Source organism: Ciconia boyciana, chromosome 2 (assembly GCF_034638445.1).
Source record: "Ciconia boyciana chromosome 2, ASM3463844v1, whole genome shotgun sequence".
In the NCBI taxonomy this organism is placed as follows: domain Eukaryota; kingdom Metazoa; phylum Chordata; class Aves; order Ciconiiformes; family Ciconiidae; genus Ciconia; species Ciconia boyciana.
Window position 1 is genome coordinate 168215340 of NC_132935.1, and position 21071 is coordinate 168236410.

Below are 21071 nucleotides of genomic sequence, written 5' to 3' on the forward strand. Positions count from 1 at the left end.
AGAACTGTGGCATTACCACGTACCAGTCCACCATTTAATAAAAAGTTCCTCTTCTGCTACCACCACAGTTCGCAATGCACTCAGAGTACAAGACTTACATTAAAACTCGTGACCAAAAGGTGTGATATAATATTACAGATGCAGCTGCAGCACAAAGAGCCGATAAAACTCCATTTGCTTTATCGTAACTATAACGCTAGAAAGGCAGCATCCTCTAACTACTCTAATACCCACAGAATTGGCATGAAATGTTCTGCTCTGGTATTTTTGCCCACTCAACTCTATGCACCCTAAGCAATGGCATTACCATGTAGTCCGAGTAGGAAACCAAATTTCTAAAACTAAAGCTGGTCCTAAGTTCATTAATTCAGTGTCAAGAGTTAATAATCCTGCAGGAAGAGGTGGAAGGACCTGTCACACTCTCCTTACCCGCGATTCCCATCTTGTACTGGAGATGAACTCACGCATCAGAAGATTTTACTCACGCATAATAAAGTGCATCAGAAGAACATGCCTAAGGAACCTCATCTGCAGAAATTTCTGCATTTTGATGGACAGCCTACCGATTTTCTCCGGCTCATCTGGACCTGTTCCGGCAATGCAGCTGCTCTCCAGTCCGTACGTTGGATCCACCTTCCCAGAGGCTCTTGCTGCTTCCTGTACTTTCTTTACGTGAGCTTCAACGAGCTCCAGTGGTACCTCCTCTCTGACTCGAGAAAACTCCTCTGTTAAAAATTACACAGAAAATATGGTGAGGCTTTTAAGGCAAATTAAAAGTTATGATTTTCTCAGATCAATGTGCAGGTAAATCTTGTCACAAAATGAGTTCTCAAATACGTAAGTTCCTTCTTTTCACATTAGGTAGTTAATTTTCTCTCTCAAATGTGGTAGGAAAGAGTCTCTTCCCAATTATATAAAACTGTCTTTTATGTAGAAAAATAAAGAAAGAAGTGAAAGGAACTATTTCATCAAGTTTCTTAGAGGACACATCTAACTGTGGCAGATAATGTCACCCAAGTAAAACAGGAAAACTCAACGTTTAGCTTTGTGCATTTACCCATAGCTAAATTAATGACAGCGGTCAGAGTAACACCAACTACTAGGTGGTGCTTACAAACACTATCAATAGTCGATGAGCACAGAAGGGGAACGCAAGCCATCTTTAGACATTCGGTGGCCTTTAAGAGCTATTCTAACTTGCCTGTAAATCGGCAGTTTCAGTAACAACAGAACACAAAACTAGGTATCAGCAGACCTGTTTTCTACATACATGTAAATTTGTTTTTACAACTTATTACCTACCCTGAAGAAATTCTAGAAACAGTCCATTTTAAGAGCAGACGAACAGAGAGCAAAGCTAGAGACAAGGCGAAAACAATTGCTGGGCCAAACTCATACCTAACGCAGCCTTTGCTGCGGCTGATGCCACCCGGGGATCCACCACCGACGCCAGAAAAGCAACAGTACTCATCACTGGATTGCCAGACTGGCTGAAAGGTACGGGCTGGTAAGCCAGCGGGCCCAGAGACGCATCAGAGTTCTCCAAATAGGGGTCTTCGATCGGAAGTCTCAGAAAATGGAGAATGCACTCATCCTGGGTACGGCTCCCGACATGCTCGGAGACTTTGTTCCAGTCATCTTTGTACATCTCCAGAGCCTGGAAAAAATGAAACTCGTTGTATATACATTGACTACTCCGGGGGGAAAAACACTCCTACTTTATGCAAAAAGATCTTCAACACTAGTTATTTTGGTGATGGAACAATAAATCAGGATCAGACAACTATTTAAAATTGTATTTTTTCTGGTAGCAAAACTATTCTGCATAAGAAATATGAATGTCTCACTGGGACAGCAGCTAAATTTAAGCTGCAGGAATCATCACACAAGTTTTATGCTGTTACTGCATCAGAAAGAATTGTCAGAAGATTTGGGATTTACTAGTAATATTTACATAGTTAGCGTTTCCCCATTTTGCTTTCACATGAAAAGCTTCACACAGAAATAAGTTTGCTTCTCCTACCAAGTCTCACCAATTCTTTTAATTCCCATAACTACTCCCCCTGAGGGCACTCCTGTGTTCTCTCATTTATGTCTTAGCACACTAAGCTCCTTGGGGCTGGAACAGGATTTATTTCACACATATATACTAGCTATGATGATGAAGTCCAGTTTTTAGATCCAAGAGATATTATGAAAATGAAAGAGCATCAAACCAATATACCAGGGGAAAAGAGGAAAATATAACATGAAGCCAGAAGAGATCAGTTCTCCAGCAACTGTCAACCAGTCTGATTTTTGTTATGCATTCAGGTTAACAAATCAGTATTATGTAGACGAGCCACCTGATAAAGTAAGAACTTCCAGATTAAATCAAAGATTTTGTAATTCAGAATTTCAGTCACTTTTAAAGTTACTTCAGAAAAGTCTTAACAAAACAATTTAGTAACAATGAGCTACTGAAGTCCCTGCACTAGTTTTTGAAAAACTAACAAATTAGTACTCTGAAAACCCAAAGTGGTAGCCTAACAGAATATTATCCCTTAACAAGCGGTTGTTTTCCTGAAAACTGTTTTAGTTATTTAAGCATTTGGATAGTAAGTGTTGAAGTATCCCGAACCCTTAACTTTTACATTACAGAGATGATTCGTGGTCCAGTCACCTAGAAAAAGTAAAAAGCCATTTGAGATCTAGGCAAAATATGTTAAACTTCAAAATGAAAATGGGATCTGCAACTCACAGGCATAACAGAAGCCTTCCGAAAATATTTAACAACAGAGCCCTGAGCCAGGGTGGTAAACACTTCCCCGTTTATTGGGGTTGCAGACCCCACTTTCATTTTTAAGTTTAACATATTTGGCCGAGAAGTCAAGCTGCTTTTTACTTACACTCTACCTGCCCTACAACAAAACGGACGGTAACTAGCTTCTGCATCGCTTCACAGCAAGCGAGCGGGTGTTTTAGCAATAACTGGGGGAAGGGGAAGAACAGAATTTGAAGTCGGTGTTATTAGCCTGTTTGGAGGACACCTAGGACATGTCCTTACTGACTTGCTGGCCATCAGACAGGGCACCTGTTTGCAGATAGAACATACTTCAGAAGACACAGAAGTCATCCTCCTCCCTAACTAACTACTCATGACAACTGAGTTTCCCCAAATAAGCAGTATGTCCATTTAAGTGTGAATGTTAAGAACAAATGAAGGTAATGGCTTTTCAATACTTGAAATCTTTCCCACAAGGCTGAGAACTACCAGAAATCTCAACCTTCAGGGTAAGACGCAAGACTGACTGAACTTTCCACGTGCACAACCTTTCACAGCATAAAGGCAGAAGTCAGAGCTGGCCTGTGCCTGTCAGACATCGTGATGAGGATGCATCCAAGATGAGTAGTGCACCCAAGTACACAAAGTGAACATGCTGGATGCTTCAGCAGAGTGGCTAGTGACAAGTAGAAGACAGAAACTGAGCCAGTAGCCTCACGCATTAAGAGTTCCTTGACCTGGGAAGGGACGTTTCCACAAAACAAGTTACTACATATATGATGGTTGCGCATTCTGAAGACATTTGCCCACAGGACTATACATAAACCAGTCTTTTTCATCAACAACAAATATTTTTTTAAGAAAAATCCAGGAGTTTCCAAACATTCTGTTTTCTTCACAGCAGTTCTGACTTCACCAGTCTGGAGGAAAAGTGTTTTTGCAGCTACAACATAAGCTATGAGAACTCTTCAAAGACAAAGTAATCTACCTGAACAGGACCCTTGGGCATTTCATGGATGTTGAAGGTCAGCTGGGGAAAAAATGCAAGCTCAGTAATATTTTCAAAGATGTGGAAGTAGACTAACTGAAAGGACAGATGAGTTAAAGCCAAGAGCGTTAAAGATCCGACAGGCACTGAAAAACCAGAGGGGGGAAAAAAAAAAAAGATGAGGTTGCCTGCAGCGGGTGGAGCTTTTTAGCCCCCTGATCTGAACACGATTTAAGCTTTACCTGGCTGAAGTTTTAAGCTTCTCTCTCTCTCATAGCTAGGGCGCACTGCTTAAATTGGGTGAGGAGGAGGGAAAAACCCCCAGTATACCTTCAGAAGGCCACTGGTTCCCTGCTCCTTTCCTTCCCTTAAAACACTGGGTGTAAGATTAGCTGGGCAAGTACCAGACTACAGAACGCTGTGCTCCAGCAGAGCTTAGCTGGATGGAAAGAACAACACAGGAACTGTTGAAGACCATGAGCTAGACAACGTGAAGGGTTTTGAAAGCTCAATGGAAAGAACAGTTTGGTTTAGGAGTGGACAAAGGACAGGCTACACTGGACAGCCTGGTCACAGAATCGTATAGGTTGGAAAAGACCTTTAAGATTATCGAGTCCAACCGTAAACCTAACACTACCAAGCCCACCACTACACCATGGCCCTGAGCACCTCATCCAAACGGCTTTTAAATACCTCCAGGGATGGGGACTCCACCACTGCCCTGGGCAGCCTGTGCCAGTGCTTGACAACCCTTTCAGTGAAGTAAAATTTCCCAATATCCAGTCTAAACCTCCCCTGGCACAACTTGAGGCCGTTTCCTCTCGTCCTCTGGTCCATACCGCAGGAATCAGTGGTCCCTAACTGCTTATGAACTGTTCTCCTGACCTCTCTCTGATCTTGCCCAAGTGCTTAAAGAAATGAGAAACTGCTTCGTTCACTAGGTCATACTCATGGGGAAATATTTATTCAACGTTCAACCTTCATTTCACTTTCCCTACTTTCATCTCAGCGCTCTAAGTTATGTGTCACTGCCTATCCATTTTTAATCACACTAGCATATTAGATCAGCCTTGCTTTCCATGGCCATGCAGGGCTCTTTTGCTCATTCTCCGTTACTGCTTGTTGTTTTTCTGCTAGACGAACTAGCTCTCACAATAGTTGTCCTTACTATAAATAGCTGAAAATGCACTTAACTATGCAAGAATAGTGCTCCATGGAGATACGGAGAAGCAGCGTGGCAGGGAAGACAATTCTGGGAGGGAAACAGTATTTCCTCCCCCCAATTCATTCAGTCAACAGGCAGAAGGACAATAATTATTTTAGATAAGATTTATTCTTTGGAACTTCACTGCATATATATTTGCCCAAAGCTACCCTGAGGATTTAATTGGGCTGAGCTGGCTTGTTATAGCTGAATTACTTATGCTTGAACTGATATACTCTTTACTGATTTATTCATAGGTTAAATCCACGAAGAATGAAGAACAAAAACATTATTAATTTAAACTCACATTAAATAAAATTGTAATCTCAAGACTGAGGGGGGTTTTGGTTTCTTCTTTAAAACAAAGAAGAATGTGTCATCTGGATTATTTAATTAGGCTACTACTTGCTATGTGCGACCATAAGCTACAAACATACAAAAGAATGAATTTTAAATGTTAATACTAGCAAGCAAAGAAGCCAGTGTATGAAGATATGAGTCTTGTTTCTCCATACAAGAATGGCATGAAAGACATCGTAGCTGTTTTCACCTTATAAGCAAAATTTTTCTACATGCCAAGAGAAAAGTATCAGCTAAACAGTGCATATCAACCTAACATAAAAAAAAATAATCTATTTTGGCTATTTGATGAACACACTTCCGTATCTGTGAGGGCTGAATCAAAGCACGCTGCTGATCAGGCACTTTGGCTAGCTCAGAAAAGAAGCCACACACAGAAGTCGAGTACTGTGCAGCACCATCAAGCACTGTCAAGATCCATCGTCCACACCTTTCCTTATGAAATTAACTTTTTGATGGGTTTACTGACACATATAAAGACAAAAAAGCCAGAACGATCACGTAATTGCACTCTGGTTGAAGCGCTCTCTGCAAGTAAAAACAAACACAACCCCCTCCAAAACTGAAATTCTTATACCAGAACCCCGAATTACATAAAAGGAAAAAAATCAACCACCCAACCTCCACATCAAGAAAACGTTCCTGTAAAAGAAAGCCAGGCAGATGATAATTTCTTCATAGGAAGTGGCAGCACATCAATTATTTCAGGCGAGCAAGATTATTCTTCTGACGAAGCGCTACGAAAAAAAATGCTGCCCTAGTGTCAGTGTGAAAGACCAGAACATACTTCTGCAGTGCACCCCACGTGATGGTTTTCATCCTAGACTGGAACTCCAAGAGACCTGACAATTACCACGTGGTTCAAGAGCATCAGATTAAGCAATCTGGGGCCAAAGACTGGATTCCAGCGTGCTAACAGTTTGTTGACCTCATTTTTACAGTGCCAATGTGATTTGAGTCATCTCGGGTGTATTTCTGGTAGACTTCCAGAAAAAGCTTAAAGAATACATCAAGTATAGCTATGTGGCAAAACGAATGAGTAGGTGTATGGGATTAAAGGGCTAACAAATAAAACAAAAAAATTTGTCTGTAAACAAATAACAAAGGGCTAACAACAGACTCATCTGTTCCTTAACTATTTAAACTTCAAAAATTAGCGGTTTCCCATATACACTATGGCGTAGCCAGGAACCTGTGAACTTTATCAGAATTGCAAAGTATTTATCTTAGTGGCAGCTAAACCATTACTTAAAGGGCATTTATTTCATACTGTTAGTAACTTCCGTTTAATGAAAAGACCTCTCTGCACTGCAAGATCTGTTGCTGAGTTTACGCAAGCGTTCCTAAATACTGAATTCCTGGCTTGCAGGTACAAGTTACATGGAACCGAACCTTAAAGTATATGAAGCCCCTCTGTTACACAGATGGTGCTGCCATCTTTTCTTAGTAGTAATTTTCTTGTAGCCATGATGGTCAAATAAAGGGATATCATTTCGAAGGAGAGCTGTAACCTTTTACCAATTTAAAAGCCATAACCGCAACAGACGGACAGACAGCTGTGTATACACAGACACTCAACCGCTCCCCTCCTCCAGCTACGTCAGTTGAGTCCCAAGAGATTGCTTCCCACTATAAACTCTGCTTCGCTATTCCAGTTTCTGTAAAAGCATGCAGTTGTCATCTAACTCCACTTCAAAAAATTTATTAACTTAACATGTAGATTTTTAAAGCATGTAATATCCTGCATCTTTTGGTTTCGCCCTCAGGAACTTACTTCTAATAGCAGCAATGTCTCTTGTTCTGTCCATTCTCTTCCAGCACTTGCACCTTTACTCTGCAAAAGATGGGGGGAAAAAAAAAGTGAAATGCAGGTCTTTTTGCACAGAACTTTTTAGAAGAAAACATTAAGAAGGAAAGGAGAAGAATCTGTTATTTAATCCACTCAAACATGTACCTTTCACAACCTTCCTACTACAGCTAACCAGTCCCTGGTTATCTCGTGCAGTGGTCCAGTTCACCTGATTTCCTTACGTGGCTAAGGCACGCAGGCGAGTACGTTCCCACAGTCTCTGCGTAGGCTGGGGGTTACAGATCCCACCTTCCCAACACGTCTAGGAGAACCTGCCACTCCTCTTTTATGCCAAGCCAAAGCAAAGCAATTCAGTACCCTTTTCTCCTGGCTCCCGGCTATCTTTGCTTGCACATACAGCCAACAGAAAAGTGGATTTTCCCAAATAATAAAAACCCTTAGGAGTGCTGATGGCATTCTGGCCAGCTTGACTTTGGCCAGTAAAATTAAGCTAAGATCAGAGCAGTTCATACAAAGCATTCTACAGTTCGCACCAAAGGACAGCAGCAGCCAACAGGCACAACGGAATACCTAACCCCCTCACCAGCGGCTTAAAGGGCGTTTTTCTCAACAGAATAGGGTTTATGTCAACATAACTTTAGCCCCCATTAAACCTCTGCTTCCAAGGCAGACCGACTGGACTGTGTAAGGTGCATGCTGGTCCAAAAAGTTCATCTATCTAAAAGTTCATCAGTAACTTGGGGAAAAAAAATAAATCTGTACAAGTGAGATGAGCTATCTGAAAAGACAGAGTAATTACAGCAAGATGATCTGCAAATTTAGCAATCACTTGCTCCAAGGGTTGCCTCTGCCAAATCTATACCTCGTGGTTAACTCCCGAGATTTTCTAACAGCTATAAAACCCTTGGTGAAAACCTCCCCTTCCATGATTACAGACACCCTAATCCATTACATGTCAAATAGAGACAAAAGCACCTCGTCACCTGCTTATGAAAGAACATCATCTAGATTGGATGTGTCTGTGCAAGACCACAGCAAAAGGAAAAGGGTATTTAGGATAAGTAAATCCATCCTATCTCTCAAGATGCATTTCAAACAGACCATCAGCCCACAGAGAACATTAATCAAAGTGAGTCATCCAGCAGCTGATCAGTTCTCAAAGAGGCTGGTATGAACAGCCAAAAAAGCAATTGCCACACTCATAAAACAAAAAGGGAAATCAACTTCTGCAAATAAATCTGCTCAAGTTCATTGTTACAGATGCTCGTAAATAGAAGCTGAGTCTAGAACCAGTAAAAGATTTATGAATTTGGTGATTATTTATACCTCCCTAAACCAAGTGAAAAAGTCACTCCATGAAACGTAATTTGGAATCAAGCTTCATAAACAAATGCCAATCTCTAGAACTGTTGTGTTTTGTTGCGGTGTTGTTTTTTTTTAGTTATCTCACGATCTCCTGGGACAACGAACACTGTACTTACAGAAACCAATTACACAGAATTAGCCTGATGTCAGCCCAAGAGAGACACTAATCAGCAGAACACTGCGGAATTCCAGACTGAAGGCTACGCCGAAGCAGTAAATGGCATTCCCGCAATACTTCCAAGCACAAACGCAGGTGTCAGGCAGCAGGAGGAGTTAAAGGCAACAGGTTATGGAATTACCAACATCACTGCAATGGTGTCTCAAAACTTTAACTATACAAAACGTTGCAATGACAGTGCTAGAACATCCCCTGCAGTGGTTCTGTGACACCTTTTGTAATCAGGCAACTTTCTAGTGCTGTCAGTCTGGAAAATCCTGCTCAGGCTTGGAAAACAGGATGGTTAAAGACTCTGCTGAAAAGATCTCAGATTCTGTATTAAATTATTGCATAGTTTGATGATTCTGCACCATTCGGGTAAAATATGCAATAACAAGAGTTCAGTGTCCGGAGACAGTATTGACTAGCTTAGGGTAGGTATGTGTCTCTATTTCTACAGAATCAGATCTCCAACACAACCGTAAGTGAGGTATCTTAGCATACTACATTGAGATTTCTTCCATCTCAAATGGGAATGTAAGAGTCACATAAGTTACTCAATGTCATCTAGTGGAGGACACTTGAGGAAGAAACCTTAATGGAAGGCACAGGGGAAAAAAACCCCAACATACTTGCCTTTGCTAAAGTCTTTTTTGAGTAAATGTCTGTGCGAAGTCCAAAGTTCTGCAGATCAGTAGGCTTCTCTTTGTTTTTCTCAGGAAAACTCAACATCTGCTGAGCAGCTGGAACCTGTGAACAAACATTACAAGAGAAAGGTGAGAGGGGCAGGAACTGAAAGTTATTCAAGGTTTTCAGACCAACGTCAAACAGAACACAGACTGAACAAATAAGTTGAACATGAGTCTACAGAGATGACTTTACATATTATTACTTGCACACAATGCTCGCAGATTTGTTTTGGAGATTCCGCCTACCTGAAACTCTCAACTTAGATGGACAAAAAAAGGAACATTTCAGCAAATCGTGCGCAAATTATTCTACTGAGATGTTACATGGCACTGGCTAGAGCTAAGGCAAACACACGTTAGTGCAAGCTGCGGGGCTCACCTGCGGAGTGCGGATATGGAGAGGCATGAGTCCAGAGGGTGTATCAGCCAGCACGTTGAAGTGAGGAGTAGGGGGAGGTCCCATCGCCATGGGACGGCTTTCTGGATCCACTTGGTAGTTAATGAGACCCCACTGCTCCAGAAAAGCGTGTACTCTATGAAACAACATGACAAATTAAAACCTTAAGAACTAAAGCCTTGCTTATGCTTAGGAAGGAGAAAGCAACGGACGAAGAAGTTTATGTTTCTGGATCAAACACAGATCCAGAATCTTCTATAATCCTTCACTAATCACAAATAGCAATACCAATCACATAGCACGAGCTTTGTACAGACTTGACTGCACTTCAGCACGTTGCATAAAACAAAACACGACATTTTTGGTTATAGATAACAGGAAATTACTTAATTAAGGACAAAGGCAAAGAAAAGCTAGGGCTGCATGCATGGAACCATTTGCTGACAATGTACGGATTCTGAGTGCTGCACAGCCATTGATTTGCTTCCCTCATCTATCGGTAGCTGTTCTTCACCAAATCGACATTTAGCACGTTCCAAATTTCTAGGGCTCTGCTGCGCCTCACAGCTTAAGACTGGCGAGACATAAAACCACCAAAACTGAGTCGCAAAACTGGAATTTCTGAAAAAATTCCACATACTTATTAAACAGCAGAACCTAAATAATCACAAGTTAAGATTCAAACTCTGTAGGCACAGCTCAGCAAGCAGACAGAGCATTACAAATAAAGAATAGTATAAAATAGGCTGGTTACCAAAAAAGTGGGGAAGAAGCTGCCTGCTAATTAACAGCGTGATGGCTATTGCCCACACCTATGCTGTCATTCCATTTCTAATGCAGCTCCTATTTATTTTTGTTAAAGCGAAAGCAGTGGCTGCAAGATCCATGGCTTTTACCTCATGACAGCGCACACATCTCCGGTCAGATTCCTTCTGCAGGCAGTGCTGGTCAAGTACTCTTGAGGGTTTAAGCGATAGGTGTCAATCATGAAGTTGCGGTAAGCCAGGTATCTGAAAGACAAATGAGACGTAGTTTGTGTACGCTGATGTCTAACAAAGTTTAGAGTATGTATTTTAGGATTCACCTTCTCCAAACACCCGTATTGCTGACAAGTAAACACCAACAGATAATTTTTACTGATGAAATTTAAAAATCAGTATCAAAAGCAATATGTAAGTAGAACTTATTTTTGTATACTGAATATGATCCATCTCTTCCAGATTGTTTCATTCTGGATTTTATCTGTGTTTGGATTAGCAGTACATCGAAGCATGCTTCAATTGCAAATCACAAACAGTTGCTGTAGCTTGGTCATTAACCAAACACTTGTGCAACAGACTACTAGCTGCAGAAAAAAATTAATGGGGTCTGGTCTTCACATGGAAACAGGCTAAATAATCCTCATCAATCCCCTCTGTGAGCCTGGAAGAAAAAAAGCTGTGCAGAAAAACAGAAGTAGTACACTGGATGGAACGCTACTGTTTCTACATGCGGACTTTTTACTGCATAAAAAGATCAGTGAGGAAAGGTTAGAGAACAGCAAAATGGAGAAGACAGTATCTTTGAAAAGCAGAGGGCAAGAACGCAGAAGCCAGCGTAGCACTCCCCACACACTGAGCCGGGAACAGCTAAAGCAGAAATGACTGCCATGAGATTCCCATATTTCAGTGCACAACAGGTTTGGGGTTCAGCCCATTTCCTGCACTGTCGACATTGCTTCACCGTCTTTTTCAGTAAGTTTCTGGAATGTATTAATGCTTCCTAATACAAGCTGTTCAGAACAAAATAAACTACCATAAAATTATTGCTAGCCCTGTCCTTTAGATAGAACAAAACCAATCTGCCAAACACAAGCGAGTATCCTGTGCAAGGACGTGTTCAAAACAGCGTATAAGCAGTTTCTGCCTTTGGAAAATTCAAGACGGGGATGCCTCATATGCAGTGTGCAAAAGCAGCTGGTAACCAAAAATAGTAATCATACAGAGATGGAACACCAATGGCTTTCGCAGGCAAGACATAAGCAGACAGATGCTGCAAGCACACGTTCCTGCCAAAATCCCACACCTTCGTTCTGACCAAATTATATATGAAACTTGCTGGAAAAAAGTTATGGGACCAGGTGTTGGGCTCCTCCGTGTTGAATGTGTGGTAGGCAAGAAACAAAAAGGGAGCTTCTTCCATAGAGGACATTTCTGAATGCTCCTGGAGAAAACTGGGTTGCCACCTGCTCAACAATAGGTACCTGAAAGCAGTCTTGGCTGCAAGTAGTTTAATACTTTGTTAAGGTCACATTGCTAGGTGAAGAGAGAAGCCTAAGACAGAAACATCCCTAAAGGTTCTCCTGAAGGGAGTCTGGTTTTGACAATAACATGACCCATCAGCTAAAACTTGTCAGCAGCAAGAAAGATAAAGTCAACTAGTATTTCGTTAAAATCCCTTTTAGGACAGAAACCACCCCCCAGGTACTACTGTCACAAGAATGAACCTGGGTGAGCTTTTGAAACACGGTATTTCATTTGGCCTGAAAACTAAGCTGGAGGCAAGACATTTCCATTCAGAAGGATGTTTCTATTTTATTTAAAAAGAAAACACAAAGCCAACAGCACACGCTACTCCTACAATCCCTAAAAGGCAACAAAAATACATCTCTAGGACAACATCAGGACTGAGAGGAGTCCCTAATTTGCTTCACTCGCAGGCAATAACCAGTAGCAGCTCATGGATGAGTATCAGGAGACCTGATGTTTTGATGTCAACTGAAAACGGAAGCATGGGATTACACGTGATGACCACATCAATGGCAAATATGAAAGATAAGCATTCTTTCACAATTCAATCTGTTTGCAGTCTTAGACACCAAGTCCTAGAAACCCCAAAACAAAAATATGCCAAATAGTAGAACTCAGGGAGCAGAGTTAGCGTCAAATATATTTTGGAATCACTACGATGCAGCTATAGTTACCTCTGCAACTCAGACATATACAGAAGTTGCGAGTAAAGACTATAGGCTGAAAATCATTCAGGGTGCCAGGGACCTCAGGAGGGCTCTAAGCCAACCTCCTACTCAAACCATAGTCAGCACTGAATTTTGAACAGGTTGCTTAGGGCTTTGTCCAGCAAGGCCTGAAAGACTCCAAGGAAGAACAGTCCCAACTTCCCAGGGCCCCATCCCAGCGCTTCATCTCCTTCAGAGCTAAAAATTTCCCTTATATCAAGATAGAACTTGCTGTTTCAGTTTGACTTATTTTTCTCCCGCCACACACCTCAATAATGAGCCTGGCTCCATCTTCTCAGTAACTTCCTTGAGCACTGGGCAACTACTAGAAGGTCTCCCAATCCTTCTCTTCTCCAGGCTGAAAAAGTTTAGTTTCTAATTTCTATCTCAATGTTAGATCGGAAGCCTTACAAAGCAAGAGTCATGCCTGAGAAGAGAAGATTCAAGCACAAGAACACTCTCTTTGAAGTCTGCCTCGTTCACCTGCTGGAAGAGCAATGCAGGATGATACTACCACTATCATTTGCACTAAGAAGAAACGGAGGAAAAAAGTTCATTTGAAGAAATGCTGTGTATGAAAAATGCACGGCTTTGCCGACGTTAAGACAACGTACTGAGAAGACACCTCCAACACTTCATTTAGTAGTTAATTCAAAAGAACTGGTTTAAAATCCCCAAAAGCTGCTTTGCAACTAGACCAAGATTTGATCCCAAGATAAGTGAACACAACTAGCCTAGTTCCACTGTCCAAGTCGACAAGCATACAATGGTGTTCAAATTTATCTTTTTTTTGGTGAACTCTCAGGTTTTAGGATTATCATTTTAATAGAAACAAGGATATTGTTCAAAAGCCTGATGTTGACCATCTTCCTTTAAACCTTTCAAGAGTGCTCTGAATAACTAACTTTACTGTTAGAACAGTAAATTCTCAGAGAAGGGGGGGTGTACTTTTACTAATGCACATAACAAGCCTTGCAGTAGATTCTCAAGAAAAGCATTTGGTGCAAAATCAGCAGCTTATCTTGTTACACTGCTAAGTCAGATCAGAAGTTAATCATTTGATGTATGAAAAAACCTGCAATAGCTCAAGACAATAATCAGCCTTTTTAAAATTTTATTTTTATTTTAAACAGCTTCAGGGAAGCTGTTTAAACAGCTGTGTGTGTATAATTTTGAATTAGGACCACTTAAGTTCTGCAGTAGATACCAGGTCCCACAAGGAGATGAGATAGGTACAAAGTGGACCTAAATTCAACTGAGAGAACTCCACCTAGATTTAATAGGCATGTCCAGAATTAAAACATCACTAGGGGGTTTGGAACAGCTATATATGACAAAATATTTTTCTTCTTGCAATGCACAACTCTGATTTAGATCAGACTACCTAATATTTAAAAACACAGTTACATCTCAGGCATGTGAAGATTCATTTTCTGACCCTCTCCTGCACTTTCAGAATTACCCATCAGCTGCTCAGGGAACCATGAAATCAACACAGATAACTGTGCAAAATCCATTCCACAGCCTGGCACAGCATCCTACAACAAACTCGGTGATCAGTGCTTACACACAAAACTCCCGAGCCTCAAAAATATAGCATGGCATGAGAAGAGAGAGAAAAATAAGGAGGCTTATTAAGTTTCTACAGTATCATGAATTTTTTCAGATGTCTTTCGAAGATGATCATGTCTTATACCACATAAAAAAGTTCAAGAATTTGTTCCAGTATTACTTGGGAGAAACTAGTTTTATTTTTCCTGGATAACCACTATTAACTATTAGTTTGATATTTAAAGTTTTGGCTCTAATAATCCACAGACATTATCAAACTACAAGAAGTGGTTGTACAGGTGCTCTTTCCTTCTTTCATGCCCCTACAGACAGTATCTGCTTAACACATGCACAGCTGAAGCGACCACAGGATTCACAAAACCGAAAGCTCCTTGATCTTGCCGAACCCTTACATGCTTATATTCACATTTTACTTACATTTCTGGAGTCTTCGACTTGTTTTTTCCATTGAAGAATTCAGGAAGAGCACGACGTTCAATTACATGAATACTGTAACAACAAAAAAATTACACAATTCAGATGCCAAATACTAAATAATCTTGGAGTACTCTGCAAACCTTCAAATGAGTATTTTGAGGGAGTACATTTATAGCAAGGGTTTGGGTTTTTGTTGGTTTTGTTTGTTTGGTTTTTGGGGGTGTGTGGGTTTTTGTTGTGTGTTTTTTTGTTGTTGTTTTGTTTTGGGTTTGTTTTTTTTTTTAAACCCTACTATTCTAGCATGACCCTTTGAAATTTGCTTATTTCATTGAATCAGCAAAGCTGCATTAAAAAGGCATCACAAAATTCAGTCACTGATTGAAGCAAAACTATGCACCCAATGCTGCCCTAATCAAACTCTGAAGGAAGAGTACTGAGCAGCAGCCCGTTTTCCACTGTACCTTCACGAGTTCTGTATTCTGACAGAGCATCTTTATTCTCCAACCTAGTTAGTGCGAATATTCAGTAAAGTACCGATACCTCAAAGAAACCAAGCTTTTACAGTATATACTTGGAAGATGGGAGTGCAACTAAGTGCTTTGTGTCCAACTCTAAAGCTGGGTCTACAGTAATTACAAGGGCTCACAAGTCAGGTAGGAGACCGACTGGCTTCAAGAACGTAGCCGGTACCTCCCTGGTCAACTGGGACAATAAAATCCAAAGTATGGATATTTGGAGCAATGAAACACTGTCTTAAAAATAATTCTTCCCCTTTGCACTCCAAGGAAGAAATATGGAGGAAAAACTGACCACGTATGGAAGAGGAGAACTAATGACACGTGCGGTGCTATGCAGTATATAAAATAAACTATGGTAAAGATCACAGCAAATTCAGCTTTAGTTATTTGGCAGATACGTTAACACTTTTTCCTTCCATAGCTGTTCCAGGTAACATATCATTGAAGTTCAAATGTTCTTCTAGGAGAATCTTCCCTTTTGCATGTACTACCAGCCTGACAATGGAAACAGCACTGCAGAAGCTTATGAAATCACATTCCCGTATTCTCATATTCCCTACATAAAGGATTGGAGGAAGTTATATGATTTATTTTAACATAAATAAGGAAATTTGGTCTTGAAATGTTTTAATTGCAGGGTGATTACACCTGTGGAGTTCTACCAGCAACAAACAAGACCATTTTGCGTTACCCGTAGCAGGTAATATGATATATAAGGTTTTCACTGCAAAGCAAAATTACAATGCAAGTAAACAGCCAGAGTATATGGAACTTGATTAGTCAGCTCATTTTTTCTTGAAGATCTTAATATGCAAATTCTTTGAGGGACCTAAGATTTAACCCACCTATTACTAAGTGAGGAAATAGCTTTGAGATTTAAAAAATTTCCATTTTATAAAAAAGTGCCAGAAATGCAGAGCTTGTTAGAGTAACTTAAGACAGAAACTCGTAGAATGGCACATATTTTATGCAAGTTAAAATCTGGAGAACTACAACGGTCCTTTAAGAATTGTTACTTTTAAAGGAAACATGCAGAAATACATCCTTCACAAACCTTCCTTCCTCCTATACATACGTGTTTTAACCTACCATGTAATTGTCCTTTTACGCTGATACTGCTTACTCTTAGCTTGTCATTCATAGGAAAATACTCTAACTTGAAGATGAACATTAACCAATAAACTGTTCAGGTTGTAGTAAAAACCAAATTATCTAGTCTTGCAATGAAGTTGCCCAAAGCATAAGAGATTACACTGAAACTGAACTGGGCATTAAATCAAATTTATCTTCTTACCAGAAAATTAATTTTAGCAACGACTATTCTAAAACAGCAATTTATACAACATTTTGAGAGAAGTAGATTAGAATTATTCTTCAGTTTGCTTTAAATTAATTGCGACTGGACACATTAAAGAAGTATTTGCAATTTGGGAGGGCTGCAGACACCAATTTACATAACCCAAGCAGCATCTTGCTGGCACAGCAAGAGCAGTACCACCTGCAGTCCGAGGTGGGACAGCGCTGCGTACAGGCCCTCTAGTTCTCCAGAACTACAAAAACCTACCTCTGAATGGAAAAGAAGTGCTCAGAGACAGAAAAATGTCAGTCTCGCAGCTGTGCTTGTTATTTCAGCCTTAAATCCAAATCAGCTTAACGTGCTGTTTCTGGAGCACTAGAATCCAAAAATCAAAGCTTCTTTTCACATCATCCTGCTACCTTGTGGACGTCCACTGTTCCCGTCAGAGATGCTTTAAGTTTGCTTTTTACAAGGTCAGAGCAAGTACATCTGATGCAATGAGAATTTTCTTCTGTTTCTTCAGAAATAGGGCATTAGTCTTTCAGCTGTGTTTCAGAGACAGATTTAGCTCTCCGGAACGCCATCAGAACTACTGCTGCTACTACAAACGCACCGATCAAGAATTTTTCACCAACCATTATTACCAGTCGTGCCCGAAAGGCACTTGTACAATAGTGTCACCGTGATCTCATGACAAAATGTCATTGTCGTAATTTTCTCAGTAGGGAAGTATCATCGTACCTTCACTTTACAAACAAGGAGTTAAAGCACAGAGACTACAGATACGCCTACCCTGGTTTACAGTAAACCTCAATTAGCTCGAGCTACGCAAAGCTGCCTTTCCTGATCTACAGCAGATCCACAGTTCTTTATCCCTTTATGAAGCGCTTCAGTGGAGCGTTTCGTTCTGCGTGCGTAACGGAACTACACCTTGAGCTGTTCCGTTCTCAAAGCAACTGGAGCGCCTATAAATTCCGACTATGTGATCCTTGGCGTTTCTGCTTCCAGGATCATCTCAGAGTGGGAGAGCAAGAGGACTGAGAAAATGGATGTTTCTTTTTATGGAGATGGAGGTCAACTCAAGCCACTAGCACAGACATAGGCTAAGCAACTGGCTCAAGGTAACGAAGTTTGCCAGAACTGGAAATTGAACCAACCCTTACAGTAACAGTTCAGATCTCATCTTAATTCACTACTATAAAAAGTTTTCCACTTTTGAAAGTTGCACATGAATCCTAATACCCAAGTGTCATAGCACATCTTTTTAGATTCCAGCCTAAACAATGTCTCAAATCCTAGAGCTAAGACAAAACGCATCAAATGACAGCCCTTCGAGACAACTGACTGTTCCTTATTCTGTTTCCAAAGTTTTTATTTTTAAAAAGTACTACATAAGAGTTTAACTTGTAGAGGGACTTTCATTCCCAATCACTTGCATCTCTTCCCATACCACAAAAGTTTGAGTATACAGAGCACATTAGGGTTACTATAGCGAGTTATATGGTCATTGCACACCACAAACCTCTGACTCCAAGAAGGATTCCAAATGAAACAAGTATCCTCCCTGCATAATCAGTGACTTATCCTCAAAGTCAAGATCTGAAGCAAAATAAAAAGCCACCAGCTTTCAGAAGTAGATACAAACACAGAAAGATCACACAAGGACTAGAGAAGTAGGGAAGAGAAAGGAATTATCTTCCCATGGGGGGGGAAAATAAAAATCAATGTAAAGCAAAAAATGCTGAGAAGGCAGACTGAAGATCTACGCTGTTTGAAATTCTCTTCCTCATTCTCAATCCCTGAAAACTGCCAGAAGTCAGCCCAGAAAGATTTTTAAATGGAAAAGATGTACCCATACATGGGAACTAGATCTGAACAAAAGTAATTTCTTTCAGTTCTCAGCTTGATTTATGAGAAACAACCACCAAAACTCTAAGTCTTCCCCCAGTTCCAAATTACTTTCTTACCAGTTGTAGTCAAACCAAGATGCATAGCTTGGAATAATGATGTGGTTGGTTTGTTCTGTGACGTTATCTTCACCTGGATCAATTGACCGACTTTGATCCCCTTTGTTAGGATCTTCATCTTCCTGTATCATGGAGTATGGAATACAACGGTTAGTAGGTTGCAAGAGACATACCTAACAACTCTCAGCCAGCACCAAGTTAGTCCAAAATAAGTGCTTTCCAATCCTGTGCAGAATAAACTTTTCCTGACGCAACCTCTGGTCACTGGGGAAAAATCTCAGGGACCAGAGAAAGTGTAATCTGTGTTCATAAAAATATTAAAGAAAGCATAAGGCCAGTAAGAAGTTTTTACAGAGCCAGCTCTCAAATCTCAAGGACATACTTGGCAGTACAGTTAGATCACGCTTCGCATCCCGTTTATAAAATTAAGCATGCTCTAACTATGGGAGAAAACACCGCATTTCAATTCTGCAGTATACTGCAACCACGTGTAAGGAATACAGCATGAATCTAGGGTACTGCGTAAGCCGTCAGCCTTGCTCTTGCTGCCATCTCCAGTTACTGACACTGCACCGATTTTTAATATTGTCTAAGACGGGTTGTATTTTTTGCCACTCTTCCTGCATTAACCTTCTCCCTCCTCAGAAGAGTATTAAAGGAAATCAGATTCTAGTTTCACTGGAGGACACTTGTCAGCAGCAATAGTTTCATGTCTGCCAAACTGCGTCTCATGACCCTAAATTCTTCCTTGGATAAACTCACTTTGACCAACCGTAAAGCTGGTCTTGGATTTTCTCTCTTGTGAAGAAGAGATGCTAAGTTAAACTTGTAACTCTGCATGCCCCGCTATCTCGGAGGGTGAACACACCCATGAGTTTGCTCATACAGGGCTGTGAAGACATCAGTGAGCAAGATTAAGATTTCCAAGACGAGGGAGAAGTCTTTGGTCACGTTCTGTTCTGTGAACACTAGGTGTTCTGCAACTTGAATTCCAGCACGTGCTCACCTCCTGATCCAAAAAGATAAAGAGAAGGGCACGGAGGCAGTGTAAGAGGGCAAGGACATGATATGAACTGTATGAGAAACCCTCACGTGCTGTTTGAAGAATCTGTAGGCAATTCAACATTAATGGTTTTCTTTACCTGAATTACTAATCCAGACAGCTTTCAGGGAAACGATAGACTGTTAAAAATAATTGAGTCCCTAAAGCAAGATCTTAAAGAGTCATTGGTACCAGTGACATATCTTTTAGGGGACTAAATTCCCCCAAAGACAAGGTACCATTCTAAATCTATTTAGTGATCTGACAACAGCTATTCAGAAAAGAAGTCCTTCTTCTCATCATCCCCTCAACTTTTAACACCCTTCTGCTCTCAAAATGCATTCACTGAACAGAGAAACAGGCCACGTCCCAAAAAAACACTGTTTAGCATAGGACTTGAAAAGCAAACCTCTTCCAGTCTGAACATGGAACAAATATTAAGGCTGCTGCACGAGTCCCACAGTTCCAGGTCATTCTACACCCAGGGATGGAGAAGTTACACTGAAAAAAGAGCATTTCCCATACTGGAAAGGCCTGCTGCCGCATTCCTTCTGAGCTGGTTTCCCTAACTTGGAAAATAGCGGTTGCCTAAGAATGGTATTTTGGCGATTTCTGTTCATGTGTCTGTATCTAGAGATACTTAAACCCACCGCTCCTTAGTGTGATACCTGCGCCTAAAACCTAAAAGAAAGGTTGCTCACTAGCCAGTCAGTGGTTTGCATACCTAGAGTTGTCGTCTTTCCCCCTTTTAAAACATGAGAAAGGATTTTTGAGCACTTCTGAAGACACATATAGAGATTGGACGTATGAACTGAAATACGGTAAAACTAGAAATACGTCAGTATGGAGAGAAAGTCAGATTTTCTTAATTATGTGTATAACCTATCCAAGCATCTGTGTCTGTGCAGGAGTGCAACTGTATGAACCTAACACAGATGTGATCTTTTCTTACCTGCGTGATCAGGTAAGCTATCTTATACTAGGCAAGCTGTTCAAAATAGTGCCTGGCACACCAACAATGCAATTAAATACAGAAACTACCCTGAAGACTCTATTAAAAGAATCACGAAGCCTATCTGGGGTTTAGATTTAGTCATGAAACCTAAAGAAAAAGCATAATCTTTGAAAAATCTTGCATCTGAAAAATGCTTCTTTGAAAAGACTTTGCATCTGTCTCCTCATTCTCATTTTTAATATACTAGATTTAAAAATACAAAATAATCTCACAGCATTTGCAGACTTTTTATAATAGCAAAACAACAGTCCTATCAGTGAGTAATTTAATCTTATACATGACTTGAAAAACATTACAGGCTAAGTTACTGAAGATGAGATTAAGATCTTGATAGGACAAGGGGGAATGGTTTTAAACCAGAAGAGGGGAGATTCAGACTAGATCTAAGAAAGAAATTTTTTACGCCGAGGGTGGTGAAACTCTGGCCCAGGTTGCCCAGAGAGGTGGGAGATGCCCCATCCCTGGAAACATTCAAGGTCAGGTTGGACGGGGCTCTGAGCAACCTGATCCAGTT

At 40.6% G+C, this 21071-nt stretch overlaps 1 protein-coding gene across 4 annotated transcripts in view; it reads right to left on the reverse strand.

The window, feature by feature from the left end:
- Positions 1-21071, reverse strand: part of SMARCC1 (SWI/SNF related BAF chromatin remodeling complex subunit C1) — a 95867-nt gene that overhangs the window by 41689 nt on the left and 33107 nt on the right. For all 4 annotated transcript variants that reach the window (XM_072854924.1, XM_072854925.1, XM_072854926.1 and 1 more), the window contains 8 exons: positions 18501-18622; positions 14719-14790; positions 10631-10744; positions 9717-9870; positions 9285-9398; positions 7091-7150; positions 1399-1657; positions 564-725 (listed from right to left, as the gene is read on the reverse strand). In XM_072854924.1, the coding sequence (XP_072711025.1) occupies positions 564-725; positions 1399-1657; positions 7091-7150; positions 9285-9398; positions 9717-9870; positions 10631-10744; positions 14719-14790; positions 18501-18622 (1057 nt within the window). The remainder of the gene's footprint in view (positions 1-563; positions 726-1398; positions 1658-7090; positions 7151-9284; positions 9399-9716; positions 9871-10630; positions 10745-14718; positions 14791-18500; positions 18623-21071) is intronic.